Source organism: Apium graveolens, chromosome 2 (assembly GCF_009905375.1).
Source record: "Apium graveolens cultivar Ventura chromosome 2, ASM990537v1, whole genome shotgun sequence".
Taxonomy (NCBI): Eukaryota; Viridiplantae; Streptophyta; class Magnoliopsida; order Apiales; family Apiaceae; genus Apium; species Apium graveolens.
In genome coordinates this window covers 41920818-41933458 of record NC_133648.1, presented here as the reverse complement: position 1 = coordinate 41933458, position 12641 = coordinate 41920818, and the positions used below count along the sequence as shown (strand labels likewise).

The 12641-nt window shown below is 33.2% G+C and overlaps 2 protein-coding genes across 4 annotated transcripts; one reads left to right on the top strand and one right to left on the bottom strand.

The window, feature by feature from the left end:
- Positions 1-6425: 6425 nt before the first annotated feature.
- Positions 6426-8639, bottom strand: LOC141707337 (uncharacterized). The gene is made up of 6 exons (XM_074510441.1): positions 8355-8639; positions 8124-8265; positions 7868-8037; positions 7455-7746; positions 7148-7338; positions 6426-6983 (listed from the first exon to the last, which is right to left on the bottom strand). Exons 1-6 carry the CDS (start codon positions 8392-8394, stop codon positions 6793-6795), a joined length of 1026 nt encoding a protein of 341 aa, XP_074366542.1. The 5' UTR covers positions 8395-8639; the 3' UTR covers positions 6426-6792.
- A 79-nt stretch (positions 8640-8718) lies between these two features.
- Positions 8719-10752, top strand: LOC141707338 (ubiquitin C-terminal hydrolase 12-like). Of its 3 annotated transcripts, XR_012569031.1 has the most exons (5): positions 8720-9091; positions 9227-9387; positions 9496-9793; positions 10200-10372; positions 10452-10752. XR_012569031.1 is itself a non-coding variant. In XM_074510442.1 (3 exons), exons 1-3 carry the CDS (start codon positions 8916-8918, stop codon positions 9717-9719), a joined length of 561 nt encoding a protein of 186 aa, XP_074366543.1. In that variant the 5' UTR covers positions 8719-8915; the 3' UTR covers positions 9720-10034. The 3 variants fall into 3 exon arrangements, 1 of the variants encoding a protein (XP_074366543.1); XR_012569030.1 differs by having other exon boundaries at positions 10200-10752; XM_074510442.1 differs by lacking the exons at positions 10200-10372; positions 10452-10752 and having other exon boundaries at positions 8719-9091; positions 9496-10034.
- The last annotated feature ends 1889 nt before the right edge of the window (positions 10753-12641 follow it).

Sequence of the window (12641 nt, the reverse complement as noted above, 5' to 3'; positions counted from 1 at the left end):
AACCAGTTCTTTCTTTACTAGCTCATTCATGGTCTTGAATTTTAAATGGGATAGCTTCTTGTGCCATAGCCAACTTTCATCCTGACTTGCTTTACTGAGAAGACAAGTAACAGATTCTGCATTAGATGAGTTGAAATCAGCTAGGTACACATTTCCTTTTCTCACACCAGTGAGAACCACTTTGTTGCTTCTCTTGTTAGTCACAACACAGGCTTCTGAATTGAAGGTTACTGAGTTGCCTTTATCACAAAGCTGGCTGATACTCAACAAATTGTGTTTGAGACCATCCACTAAGGCAACCTCCTCAATGATGACATTGTCCTTTGAAATCAAGCCATATCCCACAGTATAACCCTTGTTGTCATCTCCAAAAGTAATACTTGGGCCAGCTCTCTCCTTAAACTCTGTGAGCAGGGTAGAATCACCAGTCATGTGTCTTGAACAACCACTATCCAAGTACCAAAGATTCTTTTTTGTTTCCCTGCACACATCAAAATCAAATCAAGTTGATTTTGGTACCCAAGTTTCCTTGGGTCCTGCCTTGTTAGCTTTCTTTTTTTGTTTCTTAGGCTTTATCTCATTTAACTTGGGGACATCAGATTCAACCTTGGTCATTTGAGTTGGGCCTTTGAAACCATTCATTGCAACAGAATTATCATGCATATTATAATCAACAGGGAATGGCATGCTGTTAGTAAACATGTTATTCCAGTAAGGCATGCTAAATGGCATTTGTGGCATACTAAATGCAGCATAATAAGGATTAGGTGCAAATGGCATGTTAGCAAACTGTGCATTTATATTCTGTGTAGACATAGCATTCATAGGCATGGAAGGCATGGCATTCATGTTATGAAATTGAGGTGGCACAGACATGGAAGTAGGCATGGCAGATTTGCAATTAACAGACAGATGATTTACACTATCACACTTGACACAAATTTTTCTAGGAGCATATTTATCAGGTGTGTAGTTATTGTGTTTGTTAATCCCTACTTTACCATTCCTATTTTTTTCCATTTAGTCTCTGTTTTTACCTCAATCTTTTCAAGTCTGTCACTTAACTGTTTGACTGTCATGTGACCAACATTAGCCTTTTTTCCTTTCTTAACTTGACTCGATTCTCCTGAAACAAAGTTCTTGGAAACAGACCCATAATTCTCATTTAGCTTAACTAATTTGGCTTTACTGATAGGCTTGCTCACAACCGACGGATGAGGATTTTCATCATTCAACAGATAACCCTTTTTGTTATCCGACGGATGATCCTCATCATCCGTCGAGTCTACATCTGTCAACACTCCATCTACCAAATTTGGTTCTAGTTTTTCTTTGTTCTTTTTCCAGGCAGCATCACAGAAAGATTCAATTCCTTGAACTTTAGTGATTTGAGCATGGACATCCCTGGATGTTTTCCATGCCTTAATCACCTCTTGTTCACGCTCGAGCTGCTTCTTCAAAATTTCTTCTATCTTCAAGGACTCGGTTAATTCCTCCTTGGCAATCTTACACTCAATTCTTAACTTTTCGAAATCAATGAATTGAGACTCAAGCATATTATTTCTCTCATTCAAAAACAAATTGTTTTCTTTGATTTTAGCATTTTCTTTAGTAAGAGACTTAAGTGTAACACGCAAATGATATAACTCTGTAGACATGTCATTTATGGCATCATTACACTCAGCTTTAGATAAATGTGCAAGGTTTGTAGTAATTACCTGATTACTTGAAGAACTTGTTTCTGTTTCATCAGACTTGACCATTATGGCTAGATTGACATAGCTGACATCTTCATCTTCATCCAGACCATCTGCTGCTCAGTCATTTTCTTGTGTTATGAAAGCCCTTTTCTTTTGTTTGAGCAGTTCATAGTATTTGTGCTTATAATCCACAGGCTCAAACTTTTTCTTACTGGAATCTGACTTCCTACATTCACTGGCAAAATGCCCTGACAAGCCACATTTGAAACATTTGAATTTTGATTTATCCACCATGTTTCTATTTGGCTTGGCTGCTCCAAAGTTCTTCTTGAACTTGAGGTTGGCAAATATCCTGGAAAGAAATGCTAGGTGTTCATCAATGTCCTCCATGTCATCTTGGCTCAAAGAATCTTCACTTTTTACTGCAAGCCCCTTGCCCTTGTTCTCACAGACCCTTGAAGTTGATTCAACAGCTTCCATCTTCATCTCCTTCTCTTTCTCCAACTCAGCAACTAGTGCAATGGATCCTCCTTTCTTCTTTCCTCTCTTCATCCTCTCATCTTGCTCTATTTCAAGCTCATAAGTTTTCAGGATGTCATACAGTCTCTCCAAAGTAAACTCCTTATAATCTTGTGAGTTTCTTAATGAGACTGTCATTGGTTTCCATTCCTTTGGAAGAGATCTAAGGAATTTCAGATTAGAGTCTTTTGTCTAATAGATCCTTCCATGCAACTTTAGAGCATTTAGTAGTTTTTGAAACCTACTGAAAATGTCAGTGAGAGACTCACTTTCTTCATTATTAAAATGCTCATATTGCTGAATCAAGAGTTGCATCTTGTTTTCTCTAACTTGCTCAGTGCCATCACAGATGATCTGTATTGTATCCCAAACATCCTTGGTAGTTTTACAGTTGATAATGTTGTCAAACATGTCTCCATCAACTCCATTAAACAGGATGTTCATGGCCTTTTTATCCTTCCTGACTTGTTCAATGTCAGGATCAGACCATTCATGCCTTGGCTTGGGGACTGCTGGCTCGTTTCCTGTTGCAGCTCTCATTGGAACATGAGGGCCTCTTTCTATGCATTCAACATAGGCCTCATCTTGAGAAAGCAAATGAAGATGCATTTTTACCTTCCAATGATGGTAATTATCTTTATCCAGAAAAGGGATCTTGACTCCAACATCCTTCTTGTTCATCTTGCTGTATTATTTTGATCTTTAAACTCTTTGTAAGTTAAGAGCTCGCTCTGATACCAATTATTAGTCCCTTAACAATATGACAAGAATTACAGAAGGGGGGTTGAATGGAATTCTTGAAACTTTTTCTTGAAATAAAAATGTTCTAACTCGAATATATATATAAGTGTGAATTGATTAGCACAATGCGGAATAGTTACTTAAATGAATCAAATCACAAGTAATTAAAAATAAGAGCCTTTAAAAACTTTCGTGTGGATTTGAATGATTCCACCAGAGATATATATTATATATCGAGAGAATCCTGTGTGCAAAATGCTCATAGCTGCTTACAACAATTGAACAACTAAGAGTACAGAGAAATGCAAAGAATTCTGCTTACAAATGTGTCTCTGCTTTGTTGCTTATTTCAATAGTTTCTTAGTTGCTCTTCTTGGTTTATATATCACCGAGATTAGAAAGTAATGAGACAGGATAATAAAACAAAAACTATCTAGTCTATTACAATGCTACTTCATTACTCTATTCTAGCATCTTTGAATATCTTCATAATAGCATGGAAATGGCAATGCTTCTTTGTTCTCGAAAACCCAGTTGAATAGGCTACCACATTCCATTTGCATCCACTTGACGCATGTGACTGTGTTGTCACTGTCAACAGATATTTGAATTCTTTATTCGTCGGGTTCATGATCATCCGTCGGGTTATTGATCATCCGTCAAGTTGTCTAGTTGATCATCCGTCGACTTCATTGTAGTTTATCCGTCGGGTAGCAATCTGGCACTTGACTTCATATCATTTATGCAGAATTACAAGACATCATCTATGTACAATTAATCAACCTATTCAGCATATCTAGTTAAAGTCAACATGACTTGAATACTACTTACAGAATATATACAATGGTATATGCAGAAATGTGCTACAAACTTATTGTTGCATAAGCTACTCACTCGATGGATAATAAGTCATCATCCGTCGGGACTATATTGAGTCATCCGTCAGGACTATAAATCTTATCCGTCGAGTGCTACATAATTTCACTAAGTAAAATCTACCAAGGTGTTTTGTTCATGAAATCATCAAGTACACAACATATACACAACAGTTTGGTTATTTCGGGCACATATTCCGCTCGTAATTATTCTGGGCACCGTTTATTTCAACTGTGATATTTAGCGCTTTCATCATAAATTATTCACGTGTCTTACACGAACTTCCTACGTACTAAACGAACATCCCACAAAAATAATTGGATGTTAACATCAGAACAATAATTGTTAACTTAAATTTTTTGAATAACTCGGAAATAATCGAACTTCCTACGTACAAAACGAATACATCACACAAAAATAGAGGAAGCTAACCCCGGAACAATTATTTCTAACTTAATTTTTTGAAAACTCGAAAAAAATCTAAAATCAATAAAAAAAGTTACATTTATTCTAGAACTTGCTCGTGCCTCGCACGGGTTTTAAAGCTAGTTAGTACTAATAACACGTGTTATGTTATCAAATATATGGATGATGAATTGAATTACAGTTATATATATTACAATATCTAATCATATTTTATCTACTGTTGTATAATTATATAATATTTTGGTGTTTAAATAGCAGTAAAATAATGTAATCTTTTTATAATTGGTTAAATCTCTAATTATATTCTATTTAAAAATTGTATTAGGTGTTTGAATAATATTCGAATGATATAATCAGTTTCTTATGATTGTATTAAAAATATATTTATTTTAATAAGATATAATCATAATCGTTTATTTTTAATTATATCAAATAAACAGTTTAGATTATTTTGGTGGTACATGACCAAAGTTTTGGATAAGAAGTATCTTACGCTTATCTATTATATATATAATAGAGCAATTATGGGGTTCATTAAGATAATTTATTCATTTGAAATTATTTAATTACCCCTCATAAATATGTACTAATAAATATCAAATTTAATAATATATATTAATTATATCTAGCTCATTAATTACTAATAATTAAATATTTATTACTAATCCATTATTGTATAATAAGAACTTATGCTTATACTTATAATTACATATGTATTTTATAAATATAGACAAAAATTCTAATATTATCATGTTTATATATATATATATATATATATATATATTATTATCGCATTTAATGTCGTATGTCACATTTTAATTGTTCCATTTACAGTAGAAGAAACTTAAATTCAAACGAAAAAACAAATATCGTATTCTTATTTAAATATGTATAACACTTGTATTATAAGTTCACAATTGGGAGGGACAGAGGGAGTATCTTATTTTCACACATTTAAAATTCAAACACATACATACATACATACATACATACATACATACATACATACATACATACATACATACATACATACATACATACATTCATACATGCATACATACATATATACATAAATACATACATAAATGCATGCATATACACATATAAATATACATACAAGATATAAGAAATTAAGGTAACTAATACAAGTTAACTCACTTTTTTCGTAATTGATAAATATGATCTTAACAAATTTTTGAACACTTTGAGGTACATTTTTACAAAAATCATATGTTAATCATCTGATAAAAAATTGAAAAAAAGTGTATCTCACATCATATATAAATTTTATAATAGTCGATATAAGATCTTACTCGTGCGAGCTAGTTATATATAAAGGACATAATGTTATGTCCGATTTTTTGATATTTATGGTATCGTTTCAAGTGAAATTAAAAAAATTAAGTTAATATTTGTAATTAGGAATTTTTAAAATATTTAAATTTATTATTTCTTTGAATATTCTCTCAAAATTTAATTTTTTAAAATAAGTTGTTCGAAAATATACCCATAACCAACTTCAGATTTTCAGTTAATATTTAACTGCAAATTTGAAGTTGGTTATGGGTATATTTTTAAAAAACTTATTTTATTTAATAAAACTTGAGAGAATTTTTATTTAATAAAATTTGAGAGAATATTCGATACAATTTTAATTGAAAATCTGAATTTGGTTATGGATATATACTTAAACAACTTATTTTATTAGAAAATGTTCTATATAATATATTATCCTAGACATGTCAATCAATTAAAATATAAATTTAATTATTTTAGAAATTTAACTTTTATTTTTTACACATAATCAATATTTTTGATATTCAATTATTTAATCTTATTTTATTTATCTTTTAAATATATTTAGTTTTAATTTGCATGATTTAAGATAAGCAGTTACTCATGATTTTGTAATCAGGAGAGAACTTGGTTTACATAAATATAACATTTATCTGTATTCGTGATTAAGTGTCAAGTTACACTAATATCACATTCATCAATATTCATGATCAGCCTAACAAACAAAATCAATATTCATGATCACGAATTTTCAAGTTCTTAAATAATAATTTTTCAAACCTTCATCCAAACAAATTAATCTGAATGCATCAAACAAAAACTAAACACATATTCAAAAAAATTCATTTACTCAAATCTAATCTTCCCCTGAGAAAGTGTCATATGAACTAGAACAAAATAGTACCACATTTGTATACTCAAGCATGCACATGGATAATATAATTTTGAACCTCCTGATCCGGAGAGCTCTGGACCAAGACTGGCACTGAGTTCGAACAATACATCTGCAGGCTGATGGTGTATATTCATTATTCCATTTAGAATCTTGACTGATGAGTGATAGCGTATAGATTAATATGCCAATGTTATGCAACATTGTTCCAAATCAATCAGCAAAAATTAATAGTATAACTATAGAATCCTGGTCAGTTAAATTTCTAGATATCTTTTCCTTTTCTTCATCTGGCTGCTTTGAGAGGTTAAAAATTTACATTTCCTCACTCTTATCAGAGCTTTAATTTTCCTCTTCTCCCACCTTCATTCCGTCCACAATAATGTCTTTGCTAGCAAACATCCATTCAATATGTGCTTCGACAATCAAGACATCATCTACCAGGAAGCCCTTGGACTGATTATATAACTCTTTCATGTCAATTATGTGCTCCCAAGTTACAACTGTTGGTTCTGGATTGAACCACTTTCCAACTGTCAATATAAAAACAAGGACTAGTAAATTAATTAAACAATCTTTTTAAGACTTAATTAGCACTTTAGTGTTATTTTGATTCAGCTAATTAACTACTGGAGAGTTGTTTTAAGGACAAAAGAAGGTGATTGAGGAGCTCAAAAACAAAATTAACTAGACTTACTGCTGTACTTCACGTCTTGGTCTTTGTGTAGTTGGTTCTTCACGCCCAAGGTATAGATTGCATACAATCTATGATCATTTTCCCTACGTAACCATCCGATCAGCCCTGCCAAGGTTCCGTAATTAGTATCATCCAATTTGAGCTTCATGCATAGCGAGTTGTTAACGTAATCAGTCTTGATTTGAATCCTCCTAGCACAATTGAAAATAATAGATGTCAGGTTTTCAATTAATCAATTATATAAACCTTTAATGAACAACAAATCACTCATGCAACAGAGTAATTATAATGTATGGATAACATTTACCATTTCCTCCCTGCAAATGTAAATGCTTGAGGGTCACAAAGTTGAGCATTCCTCCTAGAGAAGTTGTTAATCTTCCAAGAGTGAACAAACAGATCTTCAGGTGGGATTTGTATAAATGATAGACACTCTGCTGTTCTGGTATTTTTTATTACTTGAACCTCAACACCAAACACGCATGAATCATTCACTAGATATCCGTTAGATGCACATTTGAGTCTACTCAAGGAAATCACGTTTGAAAACCCTTGACAAGTCTTCTCCTTGTTGAAATGCTTATACCGGTTGTCACCATCTGAAATATTGCAACGGTGAAATTAATACTTAACGGCGGTCTTTTTGGTGAGATTTCAGCTACAATAAAATTCATATGTTCAATATTTTTAAGTAGTAATGAACTGAAGATGTAAAGGTACCTTCGACAGTGAGATAATTATCTCGAATTTGGTCATATATAAAGAACTTAAAATTGGCAATAACATCAGAACCAGTTGGCAAAACATTGGACTCATCTAGCACCAAGTAGACGGAAATAATCTTCTTCTCCTGAACTCTGTTTGCACGAAGTACAAGTAATCTAAACCTCCTGTATCATACATAAAAATAACATGTTGGCCATCTAAGGTAAAACGTAGATTCTAAATTCAACGAATATGTTTAAACAATTTATACCAATTGAATCCACCAGCTTCAAAACAACAAGATTCGTAATACTTCTTCTTCTGATTGTTGATCAACTCTGGTAATTTGGAAAAACTTTCGATTTTGAGCAGAAAATCTGCCGGAGGTACATCTCTTGTCCCGTGGATCAGTTCTGCAACCACAACAGTTTTAGTCAAAAAAAAATTACATGAGCTTTAATTTTTTCTCTAAATTCACCAATAAAGATGGTGCAGAGAGTACCTTGTTTTTTCTTCGGAGATATTGAACTATGCAATACCATTATTGATTTCCCAGGTTTTCTTTGATATTTTACATCTGCTTATATATTATTTTACCAGACACCCTCCAAAACAGAACAGGAGTTGGTTTTCTTTGTTTTTCTGCTTTCCTATTTCTACATGTACTCATAATTTGCAATGTGGTCTTCATACAGGAATCAAACACCAAAGTAACATAAATTTTCTGTCTTAATATTTTCTAATATTTTTCTGCCTACACAAATTAAGATTGAAATATAAATATAAATCTCTTTATCTGAGGGTTTTAATAAATTTTAGAGGTTTCTTTAAAATACTATTTTTCAGATCTATATACTTAGCGGAAGTGTGCTAAATAATGGAGTTCTCTTTGTTTTTTCCTTTCCTATTTCTACATGTATTCATAATTTAGAGTTGCACTCTAATTAAGATTTTGAAATCTTTTGACTCATAGTTTAATTTTATTTATGGAACTATATATATATATATTTGTACCTGCAACCTCTAAACAGTCGATTCGATAAACCCTTAAAATTAGTTGACAATGGACGAAGATGAAAATTGTTGCGTGCCTGCGGTTATGGTGAAAAGAACTTTTAGAGATATGCCTCCAGCAGACTATACCCTGAAGATCGAAGACTTTCCTCTATTATTAAGGGAGATGAATGAAGTCATGGACAACTATCAGTCAGGCTGTTTCAAAGCTGGTGGATACAGATGGTAATGTTTATTTATAGCTCTCTCTCTCTCCCCCTCTCTCTCCCTTTCTCTCCCCCTCTCTCTCTCTCTTCCCCCTCTCTCTGTATGTAGCATGGATGAATATCTCAAAATCTTGTTTGATAAATCTTATTTCAGGAGGTTGTCATTATACCCGTTTGGCGATAACAGAACAAGAAGAAACACAAATTACATGTCTATATACTTGGTTTTGGCTGAAAAAATTAATTCTCCTATCGATGTTATTATTAAGTTCTTCGTGTATGACCACGCACGAGAGAGATACTTAATGGTAGAAGGTACATTGCCCATGATCATCATATAATAAGTTATACCTTTGTAAAACTATCAGTTATCTATGTAAGAAAGTACTTCTTTTGCCTATTAAATTTTTAATTTTCTTGTAGACGCTAATAAGCAAGTGAAGAAATTCGACAAAGCGAGGAGTGTACATGGGATTTCGGAGTTCATCTTGGTGACTTCATTTTCTGATACTTCCAATGGATATCTACAAGATGACATTAGCTGTGTGTTTGGTGTAGAGCTCTATTTTATAAAGAACCGTGTGAGCAAGACAATCGTAAGTCTGTCAAATGTTAATATACCAGATGAGGAAGAATTTTTCACATGAAAACTTGATAATTTTTCCAAGTGGCACAACAAAGTCTATTACTCGCATCCCTTTGTAGCCGGAGAAAGAAAATGGTAAACTATCTTATTGGTCATTACGTGATGTTTATTATTAGTTACCAAGTACATCCAACGCAAATTGCACTTCTATTAGAGCAGAAGCATGCTACATGACAATTTGCAGAGCAAGTATCACACTTTGTATCTCTAATCTGTTGAAAGTCTCTAATCTGTTGAAAGTAGTTGACGCCCTAAGCATAGTTTAGCTATTTGCATCGCTTCTTCAGTATATAGAATCTGTTTACAAGTCTTTTGTATCTGTTAAGAGTATTTTGTATAGTTACAAAATGATTTTGTGCTTCGGAAGGTGTCAAATGATAGCCAGGCGTCTTTGATAAAGATTTGTTGTGTCAGTTCGCCGAGCTATTTAGTTCACATGATTTGGTAGTGATCTATTGTTATTTCAATATTTTGTTATTAGGAAGCTGATAATTTACCCAAGATGGGAGAACAAGTGGTTGGCTTTAGGCCTTGTATTGGACGGGACAAATAGCGCAAACAGCAGCAGCAACAGGAATGGCGACCACAAATTGTACGCAAAATACACGCTTGTTGTCAAAGACCAGTTAAATCACAGGGACATAGCCAGAGAAGGTAAGAAATGTACATACAAATATATATGACTAAGATTTACGGCCAGATTTCATGAGATACCTTAACATTCTTTTGACAGGAAGCGACTATTTCAGTGAAGTAAATACATGCAGAGTCAGAAGAAAATTTCTGGAACGGAGTAAATTACATGACCAGTCCAAAGGTCTCTTAGCAAATGACGTTTTAATTGTTCAAGTACGCGTGAATGCTATTTCTTATGAGCACAACTGCCAGCCAGGAAGTGTAGAGAGGACATAGACTATGAGACTATCAATATATTCTTAATGAGTACAGATTTTATAAATCATTGTAATTTATTTTTTCAGATATATTTAAGCAGTATGATGCTTAGAGGTAATGATTTTGCTTTGGCACTGGAAGACACTAATTTCAGAGCCTGGGATGGCTTCAGAGTAAGATGCTCTAACAGAAACAGCGACCTCAATTTGTACACAAAATATAACCTCGGTCTCAGTTAGATACTAAGATCACTGCAACATAGCCAGACAAAGTTATTTCGTTGAACTTGACAATTAACGTTGATAAGATTGTGCTATGCATCACCTCTAAATTCGATAAATGAAAATATACTCGAGTTCATGATTCAAACCAAATAAGCACTAAAATTCAGTCTAAACTATATACTAGAATTACTTACCATTCAAAAAAGAAAAATTCAATACTAGAATGCGAATTAAAACCTGTAAACATGGCATTCCCATCATTCCATAAAGTTTAGAATTAGAACAGATGTAACAGTACAAATTTGAAATTCACAATTCAAACCAAATAAACACAAAAATTTGTAAATCGTCCAAGATCATAATTCAAAGTAAATAAACAGAAAAATCATAATTCGTTCAAGAACATCCTACCAAACATCAAATATAAAATGCTGGAATTTGGAGAGTACAATATTACATTCCAAAAGTTATTATCTCTAGCATGTCCCTTTCGTACTTGTCTGAGAGTAGGGAGTTTGCAGTTATTCTGAAGATAACCTCAGTACTCAATCTTGTTCTCGAAGAGCTTTAATTTTTCTTTTCCGCTACCTCCATTCCATCCATAATGCTGCCCTTGCTGGCAAACATCCAGTCAATTTGTGCTTCGACAATCAGGATATCATCTACTAAGAAGCCCTTGGGTTGGTCTTGTATCTCTTTCATTTCAATTATGTGCGTCCACGTTATAACTGCTGGTTCTGGATTGAACCACTCACCGGATGTCCACATACAAACAAGCACTTGTTTAAAATTATACATTTCAATGTTAATAGATGATAAAAATTAAAGACTTAAATGTTATTTTGAGGACGGAAGAAGCACATCGAGGATCTTGAAATCAAATTTGTTAAACTTACTGCAAGACTTCACGTCTTGGTCTTTGTGTAGTTGGTTCTTCACTCCCAGCGTATAAGCTGCATATAGTCTTTGATTATTTTCCTTACGCAGCCATTTAATTAGTCCCGCCAAGGTTCTGCAATCAGTATCATCCAATTTTAGCTTCATGCATAGCCAGTTGTTAGTGTAATTGGTCTTGATTTCAATCCTCCTAACAATATTGGAAAAAACTGGTGTCAGAATTTCAGATGATAAACTATATGAAAATCTCTCACACACTGTCATGCAATATGTACAATACGTACCATGTCCTCCCTGCAGCTGTAAATGCACAAGGGTCACAAAGTTCAAAGTTAATTTTAGAGAAGTTGTAAATCTTCCAAGTGTGAACCAACTGATGTTCAGGTGGTATTTCTATGCATGATAAACACTCTGCCGTTCTGGTATTCTTAATCACTTGAACCTCGGCTCCAAATGTACATGAATCACACTACAATTACTAACAGATTACCAACGAAATTTAAGATTTTAAAAAGCCAATCGAATAATAACGGAAGCCCAACTGAACACCAACAAATATTTACTAACGGAAATTTTAGTTGGCAAAATGGGCGCCAAAAAAGCCCACCAAAATCTGCCAACAGAATTGCCAACGGATTAAAATCAGAATTTTCTCTACGAACTAGTAACTGAATAGCAACTAAATAGTAACGGAAGCTTAACGTTTTGCCAACGGAAATGATAAATTGTATTCCGTTAGTATTCCGGTACTAATTTGTTATAAATGTAGATCGATTAACTTTATATCCGTTAGCGTTCCCTCAGTAAATGTAATAACTAAATTTAATACGGGCACGTACCTTCTAACCAACCATAAGTCCCAAAAATTGTATTCAGATTTAGTTAGACTTTATTCATTTTCTTCTACT

Excerpts from the sequence above, each read along its gene's own strand:
- LOC141707337 (XM_074510441.1), bottom strand. The coding sequence starts at position 8,394 with ATGGTATTGCATAGTTCAATATCTCCGAAGAAAAAACAAG. Across the intron at positions 8,038-8,123 it reads GAAGCTGGTGGATTCAATTG|GAGGTTTAGATTACTTGTAC; the intron begins GTATAAATTGTT and ends TGTATGATACAG. Across the intron at positions 7,747-7,867 it reads TAATTATCTCACTGTCGAAG|ATGGTGACAACCGGTATAAG; the intron begins GTACCTTTACAT and ends GCAATATTTCAG.
- LOC141707338 (XM_074510442.1), top strand. The coding sequence starts at position 8,916 with ATGGACGAAGATGAAAATTGTTGCGTGCCTGCGGTTATGGTGAAAAGA. Across the intron at positions 9,092-9,226 it reads AAAGCTGGTGGATACAGATG|GAGGTTGTCATTATACCCGT; the intron begins GTAATGTTTATT and ends ATCTTATTTCAG. Across the intron at positions 9,388-9,495 it reads GAGATACTTAATGGTAGAAG|ACGCTAATAAGCAAGTGAAG; the intron begins GTACATTGCCCA and ends ATTTTCTTGTAG.